This window comes from Harmonia axyridis, chromosome 3 (assembly GCF_914767665.1).
Source record: "Harmonia axyridis chromosome 3, icHarAxyr1.1, whole genome shotgun sequence".
NCBI lineage: Eukaryota > Metazoa > Arthropoda > Insecta > Coleoptera > Coccinellidae > Harmonia > Harmonia axyridis.
In genome coordinates, this window is record NC_059503.1 from 20,430,856 (window position 1) to 20,453,460 (window position 22,605).

Here is a 22,605-nt window from a genome sequence, read left to right on the forward strand (position 1 = left end):
CGGACGATCTTTATAAATACCTAGGAATGAAACAAAACCGACGAATAAACCATCAAAGAATGAAGGAAGACTTAACAACTGAGTTCATTAGGAGAATCAACAAAATTTTGAAAACAAACCTCAACAGCAAGAACATGACGAGAGCTATCAATACATATGCATGTTCAATTCTTACATACTCTTTCGGTATCATTCCATGGACCAAAACAGATATGGAAAACCTGCAACGCAAAATGAGAACCTTGATGACGAAAGCACACAAGCACCATCCGAAAAGTAGCATTGAGAGGACGACACTGCCGAGGAATAAAGGAGGCAGAGGTCTGCTAGACATCATGGAACTAGCCCATGGTCAAATTGAATGCCTACGAACATACTTCAAAGACAAATCAGGCACGTCAGAGATCTACAAAGTACTGTGTGAAGCAGACGAATCAACACCTTTACAACTGCACAAGGAGCAATTGTCATACAACCACCAAACAATCCAAGAAAAACTGCAAAGATGGAGAGAAAAGCCCCTACATGGACGACATTTCAACGAGGTTAACCAGGATCATGTCGACATTGAAGCGTCGAACTATTGGCTCACATCAGGTGCGATGTATCCAGAAACGGAAGGATTTCTTTTAGCCATCCAAGATCAAGTGATCTCAACAAAAAATTACTGCAAACATATCATAAAGGATCGAACTATTACTGACGATCGATGCCGTTATGGGTGTCCAACGAACGAGACAATCCAACATATCACGGGAGGATGTCAAATGTTTGCAGGAAATGAATATAAAGAGAGACACGATGCAGTAGGAAAGATACTACACCAAGAAATGGCAACTAAATTAACACTAATTAATTCTGAAAAAGTGCCATACTACAAGTACCGACCGGAAACCATCCTGGAAAACGAACGCTATAAACTGTACTGGGATCGTACAGTTTTGACTGATAAAACAGTCCCTCACAACAGGCCAGATATATTGCTAGTTGATAAACAACAAAAGGCAGCAATACTCATCGACGTAGCAATACCTAATAACAACAACATGCGTCAAAAAGAGGTCGAAAAAATTTCAAAATATAGGGACCTCGAATTTCAGATAAAGCGCCAGTGGGGAATGATATCAACGAGAACTATTCCAATTATCATCTCAACAACAGGAATAGTACCCAAAAATCTCAAGAGAAATATCAAGCAACTAGGACTTAGTGAGTATATATGTAATATAATGCAAAAAGCTGTTCTTTTAGGTACTGCAAGGACGGTGAGAAAATTCCTAGGAAGCGAAGGACAGGTCCAAGGATCGCGTGTAAGAGGACCAGAAGTTCGACGAGAACCAGGGGGACCCCAAGGACCGGACACGACCGAGCTCAGCCCTTCTGATATTTTAAATATCTGGGATTGAGTGAATGTTCCTCTTAGCGAGGAGTGAGAAGCCGACGGCGAGGAAAAATCCTACGCGTATAGGCAAAAGTCGGATAAAGGTCTTTATTCCTATCTATCTATGATCTGCTTTTTGATATCTTATCATTTCGGGATCTTTGAAGATTTTTTCTCTAAGTCTCATAGTAATCGAGATGTTTTCAGCTAGCATCGAATTTGGGACGCTCTGTACAGTTTCTTGTTAAAATGAGAAATTGCTTGCGATGTAGATATGGAAATCGCCAAAATCATAATACCGCCTCTTGCGTGCGTGCGAACTGTAATTAAAGGCGTTGATTCAAACTTCAAACGAAGGCATCATGTACTTTCTCAGTCGCGATAATAACTATTATGGTACATCTTTAATGGTGTACGAGAAAATCAAACAAAAATTCACGCGAAATTGCAGCTTTTCCTGCAAACCACCACTTAAAGCTAAAGCGCTGCAGGTAGGAAAAAATCACTTCCCACAGTAAACAAGATACGCGATTGCCGATGACCACTATTTTCTACTCTCACCATCAGAGACGTACGGAGTAGAAGCTGTGCAGAATAAGTGGGTAAATTGTATTCATTTGTTTCTTGGATATCACGTGCCTCGCAACTCTTCTTGCCGGTACCAAACAACGTGGTGCATTGAACTACACGGTGCTTCAGATCGCATTGGCTAAAGTGACCATCGAGCAGTAAAACACCGCTACCCTAACTGATATCGGGATTTAATTGTGCTTTTTACAGTGCTTTATCGGATGTGTTTATTATAGGCTGATGACACGAAGGATTTTTTGATTCAATTTGAGAATAAGGTGAGATTTGACATTTAATATCCCTTTGATTCATTCATTATTGATACGATTGTAGTACTTATTTTGGAGAGTCAGTGAGTCCCAGGATATGTGTTTCAATATCACTGAGATTTCGAAATGAATACAGATTATGATTTCATATTTTTTGTATTCGAAGAATACGAAAGAATAAAAACTGAAAGCATCAATTAGCAGAAACGAAAATTAGAAAATAGAACGGTACCTATAGGGAAATTGAAAGCTTACCTCACTCATGAAAATTGGGATATTAAAGCACCTGTAATAGGAGCCCAGTGGCTTTTGATTTTCACGAACATAATGAACGAATTGATGAATGAAGAATATTATGAACTATTAAAACAAGAATCGATTTCGATATAATCATAATCAATTGTCATCGTACTCTGTTATTGTTACCGTCTTCTTCTTCAACAATCCGTGTTTATCTACTCCTGGATGTCCGTCTATAATAATATAATAAAAATAATAATGTTTATTCAAAATGAACATGTCTCTATAAGATTTCATTCCCTTTAATTTTGTTTTATTGCTTTCGTATTTTAACTGTTATGTATATAAATTGATAACATCCTTACACTTTAAGAATATGTGTTGCAAAATAACGCCTGCTAATAATTTTGATCATCATAGGAAACATTATTGAACGTATCTAATCCTCACTTGATGGAAATTCACTGTTAATAAAATTGTAATTTCTACTAATCTTTCAATGTTTTCAATAAGTTGTAAAATAACCTGATGATGCCTCACTGTTGGCGAAATAATTATCGAAACCATTAAAAGATTACTAAATATTACATTGTTTTAAATTATGAAAAGATTTGTCAAGAAATTCAATATTTCTTAGCATAATGATGGAAATTATTTTATAATATATTCGATAAAAAGAACAACTTTTTATTAATAGTCGAACAATTCATTTCATAGACATAACTCACTTATAAACAAGAAAACATTCTGAATGTTACCCTCTGTAGACTTATTATTCTACAACTGTGCGCTTTCAATCTTTTTCCCGCACACATTTTTTTTCTTTCAGAAAACATTCAAGGCTTTTGGTGCCTGAATAGTTTTTACCACAGCTTTGGTTGATTCTATCTTGCTCTACATATTGATAACAATTTTCAAATTATATTCATCTTTGTGCATTGTAAACAGTAGTAATAACCCAAAACAGCATCCTTACCAATTTCTATCGACTTTTTCATAAATTTTTTAAATTCAGAAAATTTGTTATTGTTAACATTTCTGATTGACTTTTTCATCAGTAGCAGCAGGATAATTCTTCTCGTTATTCTTACTTATTTGTCATAGGTATTAACACCTAATCAATTCATTAATCCATTATTTGAAAGGAAACCATGTTCACAGAAAACTCGACATCATTGGTTTTTTAATCTTTTCTTCATATATCCAACTGATAATTCTGTTTTTTAAATATTCTTTTCAAGATTTTCTATCGTTTAAATCTCAAGCAAGGGTATCAATCCGTTAGGTATACCTATTATTTCAAACCTCTAGCAATTATGTAGTCGTGTTTCCTAATCTCAGAAACTATTTCCATAAACCAGAATAATGGTAAATATGCAATGCAAAATTCACATTTATATTCATTGACTTCAAAGTTCAAATTTTAATGTGTTGAACAGTTATGAAACTGTAATACAAAAAGTTCGTCAGATATCATTTGTATTTTTATTCCATTTCATAATTCATATAATATTTCGAGCAACATGTTTCATAATTTCAGGCTTTCTGGATATCATGACATATTACATTCGCACAGTCGTCCTTTACATTACTCTTTTACTCTTTTGAATGCAAAATGCCGCAAAGATTGAAACCTTCATTTATTATATTCAATTCATACTTGACTATTAGAAAAAACCACCCTTGCATACATTAAACACTCCAATTAACTATTTGAAATGAAAGCAATGTCATATTCAATACCACTTATGTCAATAGGCGACACTGTTATTTATTCATGTTGCTCAACTTCAGTACCTACTCAAAGCGCCAGTGCATGTTGGAAATTGAATTTTACGCTGAGAGTGTAGTGAAAAAAGCGATGTGGGAAATAACGTTCAGAGAAATATGAAATAATTGAGGATATGATTTATAATCTTGAATTTCGCCACACACACTGAACGATTCTTTGAGCAACCTACGAGAAAAGTTTCAAAATACTTTGGAAGAAGTTTTTCATAGAGTTTCTAAAATCTACAATTTCGAATTGTATCCATTTCATTGCATGTTCTGTAATATACTCCTTGAAATTATTATTCTGATATTTCATCAAATAAATTGGCGATTACACGTTTCAGTTCAGAATGTAATTCTCAATATTCGCACGTGTTCTTATGAAAAACATTTTACTTCATTCTTCCTTTTTAAAATGAAACATCAAATATCGGGTGTTCTATCACGTAATGTCAGATTATGAAGGACTCCATGGGGAATTCTCCTTATAAATTGTGTTTATAATATTTATATTTCACGATTTTTCCTTGCTACTAGGTATCTTGATATATTTAACGTCCAGATATAACATTTGTTTACAAACCTCTCCTCACAAAGAAGCAAACTTTTAATTGTCATTGAACGTTGATTTTAATATGTGAAAGTTTTGAATCAATCTTTCGACTGATATAAGGGCTTATGGGCGATTCCAATTTTCCAAAACCTATCAGAATTGGTTTTTATCAACATCTGATAGAAGGGGATGTACTAGAATTTTGAGTGGTTGTGGAATTTAATTGAATTATTCGATCCTTTCGATCTAAGATATACCTAATGAAAAATTACGTCTTGACCTACAAAAAAATCAAAAAATCCTATATTTTCCATTATAGGAAGAAATGATAGATGTAAATAGATACTCATTCAAATTTCCTTGAAGATCTCCTGCTAAAACTAGAATATTAAATATTAGACACATATATTACTTTGCACTATGTATGTTCGAACTTTCGCTTAATTTCCTCATTTTCACGATAATTTGAATTGAAAAAAATCATGATCTGTATCACCATGAGCAATGTTCAATTATTTTCAGGACAAATGTCGATTTTATCAATTTGAGATGTCTATCTCTCTTTCTCTACTAGAATTTTCTATGTATTTTCAAGAATATTTTACTTGAAGTTTCTATGGTTTTCATAAAAGCATAATAATTGAGTCGAATTTATTCAAATGTTCGGTAGATTATAGAATACAGAATTTTTGTGGGGTTTCAGTTCAAAAGATCGATTTGCTCCTTATTACACTGATTTCAAAGTAGACTATTCTCTCTTCATGTTTTGGTGCCAAAAAATTGAACCTCCTAAACATGGAGTTATTATCAAATGAGCTTTTCCGTATGCGCCAGATTATTTTTTGAAAAAAAAAGAGAAAATTGACCACATTTTTCTGTCAATTCAAGTAGTACAAAATAATGATATTGTTACATATATCCCGATATGTTAAAAAAGAACCTAATATTCAAGAAATAACATGAAGTATGTAATCTACTGGAGTCATAGATGGAATTTAATTCTCATTACAAGAGAAATGAGGCAAGTTCGTGCGAACTGAAATTATAATCGGTTATAAGGATATACAATTCCTTGACATTGGTTATATATTTGTAGGTCAAATAATTATTCTCAACCTCAAGCATGTTATTTGAAGTTATTGAAATATTCATAAAGTCTTAATCATCTTGAGTGATGATGCGTGTGTTGCTTGGATATAGGCATAATTTATTATTCGCTAGTGACAAAACTTGTGAATAATTAATAATTTCCATATAGTTCTGACACACTTGACTCATACCTATACTACGTATTTCCGTAGTCATATTTACCTTCTGACCTACTGTATTATCAGAGACACCTTTTGTGTTGAATGAAAAACCACAGAAGATTTATCTTGGAAATTTAGCATAAAAATGTAATTCAACCTCCTTATTTCGAATTCTTTTGGCACACTTGATGAGCGGTGTGATGTCATAATGGAAATTTCACCAGAGACATTGCAAATTCTTCAGGATGGTTCATTAATTTACTCAAATCTCAATTTATATCATACTTCTGAGCCATAATATCCTAAATGAATTTTCAAAAAATCATATAACTCCTCTACTGTAAAGGCTAGAAATTTATATAGAGAAATATTTTACTGAACATTGTAATTCCATTTCACATTTCTGATTTTATGATGAATGTTTATCGTGAATATCTTTTTATTCAATATCCTTATTTTCAGCATTAATCATTCATTAATCTGGAGCTAAAAGTATTAATTTTTTCAACCGCTACTTCGATTTTATTCAAATGGTCCCTACTAAGGAATAGATTTTCAGAAATTCAAACATTCCAAGGGCGTGAAAAATTTAGGACAACTTTACGGAGGTTGAAGAGAAAATATAATCAGATTTGCATTGTTACTAAGAACAAAGGAATTATTGGTTATGTATGCATAATTGTTTTTAATTTTCAGATATGACTTGAAGAGTAAATACAGATGACAGTGAGATTATGATTCTGAGAAGTATAGCAGTTTTACTTTTAGCTGTATGCCACAGCTGTACAGGTAAGTCCAAGAAATTACCCTTGAATTTTTTCGGTAATACGAAATACTAAACAATAGTATTCTCGAAACAGATTTTTTCATATTTAATACCACTAGAGATTAAATTTTGCCGGCAATATGAAACGTTTTTGCTTGTTAATTTTTTTTCATTAATTTTTTATTTAAAAATTGGTTATTTGGGGATTATTTCACTGGATAACATAGGACGGAATCCGATCTGATGAATGATCTCATTCTATTTTCTGAGATTTCGATTGTCAGCAGATATATGATTGTACTTTCAAAGATTTTAATAAAAAAATTCAAATGATGTTCTGCATCAAGTTTCAGATATGGTATGAAGAGTGTGCACTCGAATGCTAAGTAATTTCAATTGATATTTGTTCATTGAATATTTTTTTGGCTAATTTGAAATGGAAGATGCTCAATGGGAATAGTTTATTATTTTGAGCTGTTTCGTGCTTATTCCAGTGATTTTCACAGATATTGTTGTCCATATTGATATTGAATTCAGCCACCATTGACTATAGAATAAAGTTTTTCGAAACAGGGGGTTTTGGAGTTTTGGAAAATATTATGGGGGGTCTAATATTTTACTCATTTTAAAGTTCTCTAGAAGATCATACTCTTTTCGGAAATAATAAATTGAGCGATTCTTTCTCATTGTCACGACAAACCACTTCGTAAAAGCATTATATGGAACCATTTCTTTTGCAGCTCATCTAGTTTATCTTTATCGTAAAAGTTGATCATTCTCAAAAATTTTTCGGACGAAAAAGCTTTGAAACTGTATTTTCTTCTCTCTGATAAAGTTTGCAGCTTTTTGCCCTTTGAAACGTTAGTTAAACGAGCTGATTTGAGAATGAAGCCTTGGAAAGTCACTACTAAAATTACCGAAATAAAAGGCTTTATGTTATCTAGCTTGGAAATATAACTAAATTAAATGGTTTCATGATGTATGATCTAATTGAATTTTAAAAAGTTTAAAAGGTGAAATTTTCAGAAAAACCACATAACATCATTATGTACCTAATGTTGTTGTCCTGAAATTCAAATTTTTCATTTGATTATTCTCTACTGACGATAATATTATATGTTTTATTTTATTTCTTGTGGTTCCCATAAACCCATTGTTGGGCTCAGTGATTGATACTGTTAATTGCATGGGCCACGGCCAGATGAATTCAAGTTGCTACATTATCGTCCTGTATAGGAAATATTGCTATAATCTTTGAATTAGATTCCCATTTTGGCTTACGGTATCATCTTAAAGACATATACTAGGTGTTGAAGGATTCAAATTTGTCATTTTTATTTTTGGTTATACATATACCTAATGACTAATGAGGTAGTTTCCTTTTCATATGGAGAAAATCAATATATTGAAAAACGGATTAAACGTATCAAAAGGATTGCAAGTAGTACATACTTGCCATAACTTACATCAGTGTCTACAGAGGATATTTTCTATCCTTTCTACTATCCCCTAGTAATTTTAAATTAAATTTTATAGCTTTCGTGATAGGTTTTTCTAGAAGAAAGTGATTTTTTTCTAATTATCCTCCCACGATGAACGAAGATGAAGTCATATCTACTAAACCAATAGTACTACCCATTCATTAATGCAGACTTTTCTCTTTAGCTGACCTCTGCCATCCTTCGAAAAATCATTAACATTGACCATGCTAGTTGGCGTGATATCTAGTCAAAATTGAGGTTCCTTATGGTCCGGTTTCGTCCGGAGAAAGTAAATAAATACTGGATGGGTCATGTCAAAGGGTACCGTTTGTTTTTTCGTCAATTGAAGAAAGTTTTTAATTGATGGTTCGTTAGCTCATATATACAATTGAAGATCAATATCGATTGAAAGATCAATTATCTTTTCTAATGCATTTGGGGCTGATACTGTTCATCAAAAATGGGGAACGCACTGGCGCAAATTACGTCAATGCTTTTTTCATTTGAATATTAATAATAATCTATTTATTAATACATCATATCAATAGGCATGAATGAAACTCATGAAGACATTTAATTCCTTAAGTACTTGCAATACCTAGTAGTACTAAATAATTCCTTAAGTACTTTTATATGGCAAAGTTTTTCGGTGAGCTCTTGAGTCACTCTGTATATAAATGAAAAATCTCAATTCTATTGGACCTGTTATCACAGAAAGATTGGGTATTTCTTTTTCAATATTTTTCTACAATTTACTTACGACCAGAATATGTTATCAGTTCGAAAGATTGCTTAAGCTTGAGATTTTCATTTTCTTTCTAGAGTATCTACACCTAAAATCTCAACTGCGCTGGTTTTGTGATTGCGGAAATATTGAGTAATTTTTTTTTGGGTATTCTTCTTGAACATTCTCTGGTTCTGGTGACACGATCAACATGATATTTCGCATGAAATTTGAAATTGTTATTTCACTTATAAATGAGATTATTTATTACTATTGAAATTCTATTTTCGAAATCATCAGGAAAAATGTCGAGCGCAGATGAACATATGTTTATCTATAGGTCATATAGAAAATCCCCACCATACTCGTTTCAAAATAAGGTTTGAAATATTAATGTAATTTGTTTTATCAAACTCAAAGACATGACCATACTTTCCGATCTGTACTGATTAATTTAATTTATTTTAGTAGAACAATTATTGCCGTTATTTTGTGTATGACATTCGTAATAATAAATCAAAATGGTTTCTTATTTGTAATATGTTTTACTATTAAATTTTTGACTTTTATACTACTTTGATATTATCACTGAAGGTTACATGAAATATTTATGAACCCGGACATCTGAATATATTTTTTAAAATTCTTCTTGAGAGATATACATTGCGATTGACACAAATAATTTTACTCAATGATATTGTAATTGTTGAAGAAATCTTAGACAATAATTCCAAACACATGGCCCTGCTTAATATTCTCCAAGTTTTCTATTGGAAATATTGAAAGAAGTGAAATGATAATTCATCAAAAAATTTCTTCAATTCGTTTTATTTCTAAAAAACTTTTCATAATATGTCAAATGTTAATCAGTTAACTATGCATTTTATACTAAGCGGTTCATAGTTGAAAGTAATTAAGAAAAGTAAACAATGAATAAATCGACTCAACTTGTTTCCTGATTAGCGTAAGTGGAAGGTGTTGATGATCGAAGCAAAAGTGAATTCACTTTTGTGTCTGTTTAATCTTTCCATTATACGATTATGTTTGAGAACGGAATCGCTCATCTGAGAAGTGGGTCAAATAGGCATTGTTAATGCAAATTATTCTCAAGTTCATTCAGGAAAATATCCAGCTAATAGACATAATATTCTGTTATAAATAATGCGAATTCAGTTTTCACTTTAAATCGTAATTAAAAATGATGCGAAGTGAAACTTCGTTTAGTCGGCATTTATTCGAGTTGTTTTTCGAGTATTTGAGAATAAAAGGGAAGATTTCATCCCATTCTTATTTTATTTACTTCAAACCCTTTATTTATTATTTTGGCATAAACTGGCTGAAGTTTAAAAAGGTTTGAATGAATTTTGAAATTATCTTTAAGTATTCATGAATAGTTTTGGGTACGAGAACTATATTTGACAGACCTCAACATAGACAATTTTATCATATTATGATTCTATCGAGAGAAGTCAAACAAGAAATGAGAGTATGACAGTTTAGTTCAAAACTTTAACCTGCTAAAAATTATAATACTTCTCAATATTATAGTAAGTTTTTCAATGTTAAGTCAAGTACTTCATGAATAAATAATTGACATTGAAAAACTACTACTTGAGTTGGGTTGAGTTGATTTCGTCAAGCTCAAGCTACTTGAGCTTGAGCCAAGTAGCTTGAATATCAAACCAAGCCGTGGATCCCTGAACGCTTTACCTACGCACTGTTCATTCGTCTCGCAATACGCACAAATAAAATTTTAATAATAATAGAGAACATTAAGTATTTTGCGATCCTCCATAATATAATCTTATATTGTCCAGTAGTTAAGTGGTCTAAAAATTTCAGAAGGAAGTCTCCTTCTCAAACATATGGCCATTTCGAATAGCTAGGTATAATTCGTTATTGAGACGAGAATACAAGAATGATGTAAAATCTTTAGTAGGACAGAAATATAATATATGTATATGAGATACTTTTATGGATTGATAAGATGGAAATATGTCACTAGACGACGATTTCTAGTAAGAATATTATATCACGAATATGGGAAATTCAACTAACTGCTTTATATTATATGCTTGTTCTAGTTCTTTTATCCATATGACATAATAGTTTTATTTCGTTTCAGTTGTCCCCAAATAGGTACGGAAAAACTGTACTATCAACGATCAAGTAAAATCCGAAACATGCTGTCTTTTGTATTTTGGAGTAAAAAGGGTTGATTCTCAGAGTAATAAACATAGATAGGGGGAGCATATGTAATTTTCAGAAAACAAACTTCAAGCGCGCCAAACGATGTGAAACAATCGATGACACTAGACAATCAAAAGTTGCCAAACCTTGAATTTCAGCAGGTAGATACAGAAAATAGTAAATATTCTGCTCATTATAAATTCGACAATAAGGAAAAACATCGGATTCCAAATATTCATATTTGCATATTCAATCAGGAATCACTCAAATAAATATATTTCATTCAATATAATATACATTCATAACGATATAATAAAATTGTGGGTTTGAAAATTTGTATATCACAATCCGACAACGTAATTTAACCATGTTGGAGACATGTAAAAATTGCGTATACTCCCTCTATCTATGTTTATTACTCTATGGGTTGATCCTACTATTTTATGCCATCGAAAAATCCAAAAATGCCTATTTAGCTGCTTGTCACTGAATGATATTGAAAGTTTTTAAGACATCACAAATGAATTAAGTTGATTTAAATCTATTCAGTATTTCTCAAAGAAACGATGGATCTAAGTGAACTTGCAGAAACAACAAACGATTTGAAGATCGATATTTCTCATATCTGAGGTTTTTACGAGCATAAAAAGATGAAAAATTCAGAAAAGCATGAAATACTAACCTCAATTGAAATTTTAATTCTTTCATACTCTCTCATATGCATCTGCCAAAAACTATATTAACTATTCATTATACAGATGATATAATATCTTCATCATCAAATATGGTAATTTTTCATTAAGAACCCTGCATAAAAACTTAATTATGTAAGCTTCCTTCGAACTTTAACTATGTCAACCTCATCAGATGTTACAAAATGACAAGATTATCGAATTTCAACTTCATTTCCTCATGATGAAATTCCAATCTTGGCTTGAAATCCAGATAAACGGTCCAATTGATTTCAGAATAATGAAAAATAGCGAAAGTTAGGTCGACTTGTTAAACCGGATATGCGCCTGTTGTTTATGCTAATACATCTGCTGTTGTCTTTATAACAAACAAGATCGACTGGAATTGTTGTAATTTATAGAAGGAAATGCTTTTCAATTCAACCCAAAATCATAGAATTTTTCAAAATGTGAGTGATAAATTTGTCTGAGGATTTGCATTCTGAAGTTATGTCCCCAACAATTGGTGAAAGAATCCTGAACTATCTTTAATTTAAATTATTTTCATTTTTTTTGCGATATAATTCTATAACCTTATTTTTTTTTTGTTTCAGGATGTCAATTCTACCCCCCTGGGGAATATTTGAGGTTTGTCAGAGTACCAGAAAATCTGAAAGTTGGAGAGGAAATATTATCAATTCAAGTTCATCCTAGGAATAGACTTCGACTCCAACCTATAGATAAGGTGAATACATTTAATCAATTCATTTCTATGGAATATGAAAAAGTGTATACAAATTGTTAATTATAAGTGAATAAATTTCAAGAAATTTGTTTTGAGTTTTGTTGCTCATATAAATCATTTTGGAAAGCGAGCTAAAACTTCATTTCTAACCATATTAGAATAGTTATTTATAATACAAGTGCAGAAGTCATTGATATTCTTCCACGAGTTCAAAATTCAAAAACGACCCACGAAGTGGCGAGTTTTGGAATGAACGAGTGGTAGAATGAGCCTTCTCTACGAGTATTATACATTATTTTCTCTAATTCATTGCATTTTCATTGAAATTAATGAAATATTTCCATAAATATAATTTAGTGATTTTTGCATTGAAAAATGTTGGTTGGCAGAACTGATTTCTTTAAGGCAATTTGATGAATTGACAGATAAAGCCGTAGCGGAAAGTTCGGAGTGCCAACATAGAATAATAAAATATAACCATGAAAACTGTGCGTTTCTGATATATTCTCGCACGATTTTGTTCTACAAGATGTGGAAGAATGAACGGAATAACCACAGAATTAGAGAAAAAACATTCTGGATTGTTTTTAATTAAATTTTCATTTTCAACTGACGTAGTACTTCTTTCTTGAAAAATACGAAATTCATCCTTTTGCTAATATGAAATTCAATCAATCCTCAGAGTATATTGAGAAAATATCAACCCAATCATAATCAGAATTCATTGTTGGTGCGGATATAACAGCTCATTAATTATTTGCAGGATTCAAACAGACTGAAATCTATCAACCTTCAACTTATCGCCAAATTATCATTTATTAAATTTCCTATATATTATTTAAATAACATTAAGGTCGCATTCAGGTTTGTTTCCATAACGCATGCTGTCTCGGAGAAGTTGTCACAAAAACATGAAGGATTTTCCTAGAAGAAACATTTTAAAAGTTACAGTCAATAATTCAACTTGCTATTGGATATGAAATAAAAACCGATCCTAATGATACAGATTTGTGCTATTTATTCTGTTGATAAATCACGCATTATTATTACTATTGCCGCTATATTGAAATAGTCAATATCAGCTGCAGCAGTTCCACCGTGAACTATAGAAGTTCCTTTACCTGTTAGAGATGCATCATTACATCCACTGTTTACAACCCGTTATAAGTGTGTTTATATGTCAACCGTTCCAAGAACGATACGTGCCTTGATGATCATCGTTGCAAAACTATCATAATTAATATCGTCATTTGTTTCAGATCGAAGATGTTCAATATTTCACGTATACGGATGTCAACAGAACAACAATATCACTTTTGTTGGCGAAGACTTTGGAGGACCTGGTCGACACAGATCATCCAAGAAACGTGCTCAAATTCAAGATTTCCTGTGATTATAGCGACGGAGAAGATGTCGTGAGTTTAGAGTCTATATTTTATAAATGATGGGGCATATATTTATTCATTTATTCATTTCTTGTATGGAATGCAACCAATAATTCAATGTCCCAAATTATCATTGACTGATTTATTTGATCATATACGAATTTCACAACGAAAACAATATCATAAAATATATGAAAAATAAGGATGAAAATGCAACCAACACAAATATCAAGATCATCAAGGATTAAAATATATGCCATGATATTCTTTTGAATTTCAACAAACTGATTCGAGGCTTAAAACCAGTTATGTAGTCAACGAAGATGCAATTGGCGCTTGAATGACGAAAGCTCAAAAGCTCCTTACTTACACATCAGCGAGTTTTTATAAATATTTTTTACTAGGTACATTAAGATTATTATTATTTATTTTTTTAGATGTGTTTTTTGGCGTCGACTGCTTAGGTCATTGTTCTCCATTAGTTTCGATAGTTTTCTATCAGTTTTGTTGCGATGTTATGCTTGAATTTTCCATTTTTATAATTTATACAAATTATAAAAAGACGAAATTTTGCACAAAGCTCAAAATTGGTATTGTTAACTACTCACTAAATCTCGATTCAGTCAGATATGCATAATGAATGCATAATTTTCTTCTTTTTTTTGATATTCTGCTTGGGTTTTCTGATGAAGCTATCCACAAAAAATCATCAAATGATTATTTACAACAATCTCAAACCGATGATATTTGATGAAATCATGCTGTTTTCAATATTCAAAAACCGAATTTTTCAAGGCTGAAATATACAAACCAATTCCGCGAATACTATACTATACTAGGAAAATGTATAAACACTATTAAGTCAAGAATTGTTATTTCTATTTATATGAAATGAAAAAATTTTAATCAGTCGATAATTTATATTCGAACAGATCATTCAAACCTTTTCTCCAATTTCATCAGAAATAATAATAGGTAAAGATCAAATAGTAGAATTTCATTCCTCAAAGTTTGATTCTTTCATTCGAAACTATAAGAACAACTTACATACTCTTCATATAAAATTGTATTTTATTGAATATCAAAGTACGGAATCTAAATTAGTTTTTGAGGAAAAATTTAAGATGCAAATAAAAATAACATCATGGTTATAATTCAAATATCTTCAATACATATTCATGAATTATCGGTAATAACTAATGGTATTGGAAATTTTGTATACGTAATTAATTAAGAAATTGTGAGATGAAAATACCCACCTCCGCTCAAAATGTGCATTGTGTTCTTATTTCATTTCCGATATTAACTTCATTATTATGACATATAGGTACCTATCTGTTTAATTGCAGTTTTATGCAATGTGTTTTATCCCTGTAAAAAGTTTTTGAAGGTTATTTCAAAAGATTCCATTCGAACAAGTGCCAATTAGTGCTAAGTAGTTTAAATTCTTTCGATTATGTCATTTATTGCACAATAAAACATTTCTTAATAATTCAAAACGTCTGACTCTTTACATGCTAATGAACAAGAGGCACAAAAATAAACTTCGAGTTGACATGTTGTGCTTCAGTGATAACAAAGCGTGTGTTTTAACAGCAGTGTGAGGAAGTTATGAAATTGTAGAAGAACTCGGTCGTCGAAATATGCAATCAAAAGTGTTCAATTACTACTAGCTGCAAGATATGACCTACCATTGAAACTGACACCGTGAGGATGAGAAATCAACTTAAATTCTTGAGGAGGTCATGAAAAACTAGCTATTAGGTAGTACTCATTATCAGGAGTATTGTCATTTAATTCCACTTCTTTTTATTGTACGCTTGTTCTGAAGCCAAAAGTATTGCTTTTGCTTTGAATAAAATATAAACATTCAAGAATCAAGGTTCTCAATTCCTCATACTTTCAATTTCTCATATTTTATAACTGAGGTTCATAAATTTTTTTATGATTTATAAGGTTGTCACTCCTTTTGGGGTATATAATTAATTACTGCTATTCATTTAAATATTTATTTTTTTCTCTATAACGGTTTATTTTTGAGTTCGAGTCAAAAAGTTGATTTGAAATTAAACACATTTCCTATTTTCGATGCGAATAAATTCTGCAATTTTTATTCTATATTCTTCTGTGGGAAATTTTATATTGTTCATCATTCTTTCTCCTCTGACAGTAACATACATGATCGTGTTTTGTGAATTCGAAGCATTGTCGAATTCTCAAGAATTGACTTTATTAGTAGGTGAACTATTCTCAGAACTTGCATTTTCACACTTAAAAAACGAAAAAAGGAGTTCATATGTTTGATATCGTACAAATTTACGTAAGGTGCAGTTTCTCTTCAGCTAATCTCCGTTGAACTGTCCTCTCATTTTGACAATTTCATTAAAATATATTTACATATTTCTTTTAATCCTCTCATCTTGAAAATAAACGAATATTCATCCTGATTATGACATTGTATTAACATAATAATCCTTTTCTTTTGAAAGATTGAGTTGTTTTGCATAGATACAAACTTTATGACTGAGGGAAATTTATACAGGGTTAGATCTATTCAGAGGCCCACTACAGGGATATCGAAAACCGTTAGAAAGACAGGGTGGCTTAAATTACAAAAAGTTGCGTTATTTAGGGATGAGTTTGTTGGTATAAACAAATATTTCGAAAAAACTAAAAATCGAGATTTTTTTATAACTCATTTGTTTTTGAAGATCACTTCATGAAATTTGGTTTATAGCCATTATCCAATATAGAGATCCTAAAGGTGTCTTCAGTTTTTTTGTTCTTCAATGTTTCGGAGATTGTCAACTGATGATTTCACACAACAACTCTACAATTTTGCGTACCTAGACTTGATATTTTTGTAGAGTGTGATACATTGTTGAATTTGTAATTTTTTTCTTTATCACCCCATAAGAAAAACTAATATGGCGTCCATTGAAAAAAAAATTGACTATCGCGTCTCTGTAACAATGGAAAACAGAAAAAATCTGACGACACCTGTTGAGTTGCTTTCTAATTATATAAAATAAATACTTGGAAGGTGACTTTTTGACGATTTTTTATTGACAACTTCGTTCTAACTTAATCTTGCGTCATAATGACAATAACACACTACAAAAAATAAAACATGTACAGTATGAAACAATAAAGTACAGCATGTCCCAACAACACCAGTAGAATCTCTATATTGGATAATGACTACAGACCGAATTTCGTGAAGTTATCTCCAGAAACAAATGAGTTATACCGAAAAAAAAAGAAGAAAATTCGATTTTCAGTTTCTCGGGAACCATTGGAGATATTTTGGATCTGTTAATATCAACACACTAATTCGTAAATAACGCAATTTTTTGTAATTTAAGCCACCCTGAATCTCTAACGGGTTTTCGATATCCCTGTAGTGCCCCTCTGAATAGTTCTCACTCTGTATTTTGTCGTGGAAGATAATTTGCTTTATTTTATCGGGCGATGAAATGAAATGTTATTTCCACAACAATCATCAAAAACAAGTTTATTTTGATACATGATTCATGTTCTGAAATGCCGTGGTATTTCAAATTATTATATATTGTGAAAAATTGCTCTACTCATGTCATATAGCGTGCAATAATTTCAGAGTTGAAATTGATCGGAGTAATTTGTTTGCAGAGCTATCCGACAACTAATCATAGCAGCTTATACCATGCTAATATAGTTCTGTGTTCACTGATCCATAACCAAGTGTATATGCTGGCAAAATGTTGATATGAATGGCAAAATAATGATGAAAGTCGTCGTTAAATTGCTCGAAAACACAATCAATCACTACCTCCCTTTTATATCAATCTCAAAAATTGCATGGAATTCGAAAATGTTCAAACAAGATATTTAGAGCAGATTAAGCGAAATGTGCGATTAATATTTATAGATCTAATTATAGGGGGTGGAATTAATAGCGAAATTTAAATATTCGACAACTAAATTGATAATTAAGGGGAACAAAAAACAGTGATTTATTATCTATATTATTGGAGCAAATCACCATTGAAATAATGTTATTTATAGTTCACCGGAATGTACAACACTTGTCGACTTAATTATAGGTGTTATAAACGTTGTAATTTGAAACGTTACATAATTATGTTCATCAATACATAGTAGAATTAAATTTTATATGATGATTATCAGAAGTTGTTTTTTCACATTTTTAGTGAAAGCGAAAACTATTTCATTTTTCAGTTACCTTGTATTGACTCACTGATTTTTTGTGAGCTTACTGATGCGTTGTCTACAAAAATTATTATCCAAAATTCTGTTGCATAACAGCTTGAAAATATTGCTGAATCTCGAGTACTATTTTACATTTTTTGCAGGCGTGTTCTAACAAGAATATTCGTAATTACTCAATTTTGAGCCGATAGTGGTCTCAAATGATTGTGTTCGATACACTAGTAAATAATTCGAAGTCAAATCAATGTTAAGTTTTTCGTGGTGAGAATCCTTTATTTCTGAAAAAAGATTGAGTTGGTTACACATTCTCGACACATTTAGCAAGTTTGTTCGATTTTACCTCCACGTTTGCATTCTGAGGCTTTGTGTCCAACTTTTTTATATCCATGTAACAATATTTAAACCTTTCTGTTGATTTCATTTTCGAATTGCTGACAGTTGTTTAGTTGACGATTCATTCTGTGGCCACCATTTGGTGTATTTCTTTTTGATAAGCATCACATTTTGCATCCCATTTCTTGCATCACTATTTCTTGCGACACTTTCTTCTATAATTTTTACGCGAAGGGTTTCAGGATTAGGGAGTTTGTCTCTCGATTCTTTTGGATATTGAAAGTTTTCAGAATTGAAATGCAAACAATAAAGCAAAATGATTGCCATTAAATCAGGGCTTATTTCCATATCAATTAATTTAATTCAATTTGCATCGAAAAATCTAAACGTGTTCAAGCACATGTTTGAGCTGTTTAAGGAATGAAGCTTTTCTAGCAGGTCCTTTGGATTGATGTATATTCTGCAATTTAAGCCAGACATCTCGCGTGGGATACATTTTTTGGAATGATTCATTGAATGAAATTATATAAGTACAAAAAATTAATATTCCTAATTCTCTAAACAGTACCCAAAATTGGTATCGAGGTTAAAATAAATACAAAATTAACTAATTGATGAAATTATATCTGATTTCGCATTGCCATCATCCTTCAACCATATTTCCAATTTTTTTTCGAATTGTCATCATTTTCATTCAATTTGAGTTTTGGTCTTCCACCAGAAACATAAGCACAAGCGTCTTTTTTTACCAACAGAGCCTCCATGAATCTTCCATGTGTCGTTGTTTTCCTTACTGAGAGATTCGATTTTAGAAAACGAAAAACTCATTTCTGATTACTAACAGCATACAATTCAGTTTAGGTATTTTGGTTTCTCTGGGCTTGTAACCTATTTGGTTAAATATTTCGGCAGTGAATTGATACCAAACAATAAACTGATGAACGTATTCTGAAATAATCGTTATACTATATGGGAGAATTAACATTGACAATCTTCTATATTCTACGTGATGATGGTGTTGAGCTTTCTGATTGCGCCACTGGCAATCATTTCGTCCCCTTTAAACCGTATCAACTTTTCTGTGCTACCCTGTACGTCATTCTGGACTAAAAAAAATCGATTCCCCTGACTTTTCTAGTTAAAAAAGGTATAACTCATTTAAGTTGCAAGGGGCAACCGTTTCAGAGAAAAACGCATTTAAAGCCAAATCCATATTTTTGTAATCTCTAAAACATGTAGAAACAAATTTGTAATAATTTTAAATTGAATATTTTTTAGAAGTAACAATTTAGAACAAAACAAAATAACATAATAATTTTTAAAGAAGGTGTTCGAAATGTCCACCGTTCTGTTGAATGCACAAATGACATCTTCGAATGATTGATTGTTTTACATTCAACAATTGTTGCGGCAATAGATTTAAAATGGCTATACACAATGACAGAGTTAAAGTGTGTTAGGTTCAGATGTCATTAATTATAATTATAGTTAACTAAGTTAATAGCTCATCAACAAATACAGGAAAATGGTATTGGTTACCAAAGGCCCGAACGAAGCATACAAAGAAGAAATCATCTACAGAGAAATAGGATTTTACAGACCTTCGAAGAAAATAAAAACTCAGTATTCGTAAAGCATCCCAACAACGCAATATTTCAGGAAACAGAATATTCAGAACACTTGAAAACAACAATTACATAGCATACCACTTCTACTTATTAGTGGGCAATAGAAAATCCGCATGCATTTCGCCTTAGAAATTTTCAAAATGAATTTAAATTTAATATTTGAATAATCTTCAGCTCTAACAAATTATTCGAAATGTTCTGAATACTAGAAATTTTCAAGGTAAATTTAGTTTAATCAACAATTGAAAATATTACCATTCGATCAAAATAAAATGAGAATGAAAATAATAACAAAACAAATTCATGCCAAGTTTCTTGAATATCGTATAACCGCCAGAAGATGAAACAAATTTTCTATTGAATTTTGAAATCCCAAAATCTCTTCACCGTATGTCAGGAATATTGTCATTTCATATAGATTGAATCAATATTTTTTTACAAAAATTATTATCAAGTTTTTCCGTTCTAATAACACAATGAATCACCGAAAATCCTTCGGAGACCGGTCAAATTGTAATTTGTCCGAAATTAAATGAAAACTCGCATCAATATTTCCCATTGCAACATACACAAAATCAAGTACACCATGCAAAGATTTCGGATAACAGTTTCTTTTGTATGCAGATTACGTCCTCGTTGTCCGTAACCGTCTACGTGGAAGATGTGAACGACCATGCACCCGTTTTTGTTGGCACACCGTACAGAATCACTGTGGATGAGTTAACACCTGTTGGTGAGTATTTAATACCTTATTGTTCTTCCAAATGCCTGTAATTAGATGCCTACACAACTTATTTGGTTGAAGGCTGTTTAGTGTGGCCGTAAACGATGTTTCTAGAAATGAGATATTCAATTATATTGAATTTATGTTCAGAACTGAAGAAATTATATAGGTTAGGTATCTAGTATCCTACGAAGAAATGACTTCTGTTTTTAATTGGCTCTCTAGAAACCGAGTAGTAGTTGTGTTGATGATAAAAAAAGCAAACCGTTAATATTTGAATTTGGAATGAGAGATTCACTTTTGAGTTGATAGTTTTGCAGAGTCCTACCAAACCATCCTGCCAAAATTTTGGATGTGTACCCTCGATATAATTGATATCATGCCACAGTTATTTTAAAACCGCATCCATAGAATCGAAGTCATTGAACATAATGTCACGTCCTAAAGAAATTGAGATTAAATCATGAAACAAAATAATAATATGATATAAGTTTATTTATCTGACTATAGCCGAAAGATACCGATATACAATTCAAAAATCCCCTCAAAAATGATTATTTTTTTATTACCCCTTGACGCAACTATGATTACCAAAACGTGGCTTTATGAGAATCAGTCATTTCTTTCCCCTTTGGCGCTCATGCGATGACCAAACTTTGTACGAAGTTGTACATTCACTTTAACTTCTCTCTCTTTACAGAGCATATGAGTAGACAGTCGATTATTTTTTTCACATAATTATAGTTTCACCTCTTTTGTAATGACTTTTGGTAGGTTTTTTAACGAATATTTTAAAAATATATAAATATCATATATTTGTACCGGGTTTTTAACCACAATTTGACCCCCCCTTTAACTTTGTTAGTGACAGAGGTACAAAAAAATGTTTCGTACAAAAGTTTCTCGAAATCGACTAGTGTTTTTTAAAATGATTCCAGAAAATGAAATATATACAGAGTGGGCAACATATTGATTCCATTTTTTCAAATGGAACAAATGGAAATGATTTCGAATATATAGCATATGTTTGGCCTATCTCTCTTGTTCTGATTACCACAGAGTTTCAAATTTTAAGAACCACCTAGCATGCTAAGTAATCAGTTTTCAATTGGTAGGCTGCGATAACTCAAAATGCCCTTTTTAGAATTCCAATTTATAGTGAAAAACGTATGTCATATATCGTTAACTACGAGATAACTCAAAAAAGGGAATTTTGAATTATCGCAGCCTTCCACTTGAAAACTCATTACTTAGCATGCTAGGTGGTTCTTAAAATTTGAAACTCTGTGGTAATCAGAACAAGAGAGATAGGCCAAACATATGCTATATATTTGAAATCAGGGGAAAAAGAGCTAGTCAAATATAGAAAAATATACAGGGTGTTCCATTTGAAAAAATGAAGTTGAAATCAATATGTTGCCCACTCTGTATATATTTCATTTTTTGAAATCCTTTTAAAAAACACTAGTCGATTTCGTGAAACTTTTGTACGAAACTTTTTTTTGTACCCTTTTCAGTAACAAAGTTAAAAGGGGGGGTCAAATTATGGTGAAAAACCCGGTACATTGTAAATATCATCAATTTTTTTTTCATTCGCATATTAAAAATATTCACTTTCTACAATGTAGATTGTTGTTTAAGGATATTATGTGAAAACACCATAAAAGTCGGTGATATGTAAGAAGAAATATCTCTTATTTTGTTTTGAAC

General features: G+C 31.5%; 1 protein-coding gene across 1 annotated transcript in view; it reads left to right on the forward strand.

Annotated features, from left to right (window-relative positions):
* The first annotated feature begins 1,922 nt into the window (after positions 1 to 1,922).
* Positions 1,923 to 22,605, forward strand: part of LOC123674546 (cadherin-89D) — a 57,792-nt gene continuing 37,109 nt past the window's right edge. The window contains exons 1-5 of the mRNA XM_045609448.1: positions 1,923 to 2,229; positions 6,733 to 6,825; positions 12,483 to 12,613; positions 13,873 to 14,028; positions 20,796 to 20,904. Coding sequence (XP_045465404.1) covers positions 6,771 to 6,825; positions 12,483 to 12,613; positions 13,873 to 14,028; positions 20,796 to 20,904 — 451 coding nt within the window. The 5' untranslated portion in view covers positions 1,923 to 2,229; positions 6,733 to 6,770. The remainder of the gene's footprint in view (positions 2,230 to 6,732; positions 6,826 to 12,482; positions 12,614 to 13,872; positions 14,029 to 20,795; positions 20,905 to 22,605) is intronic.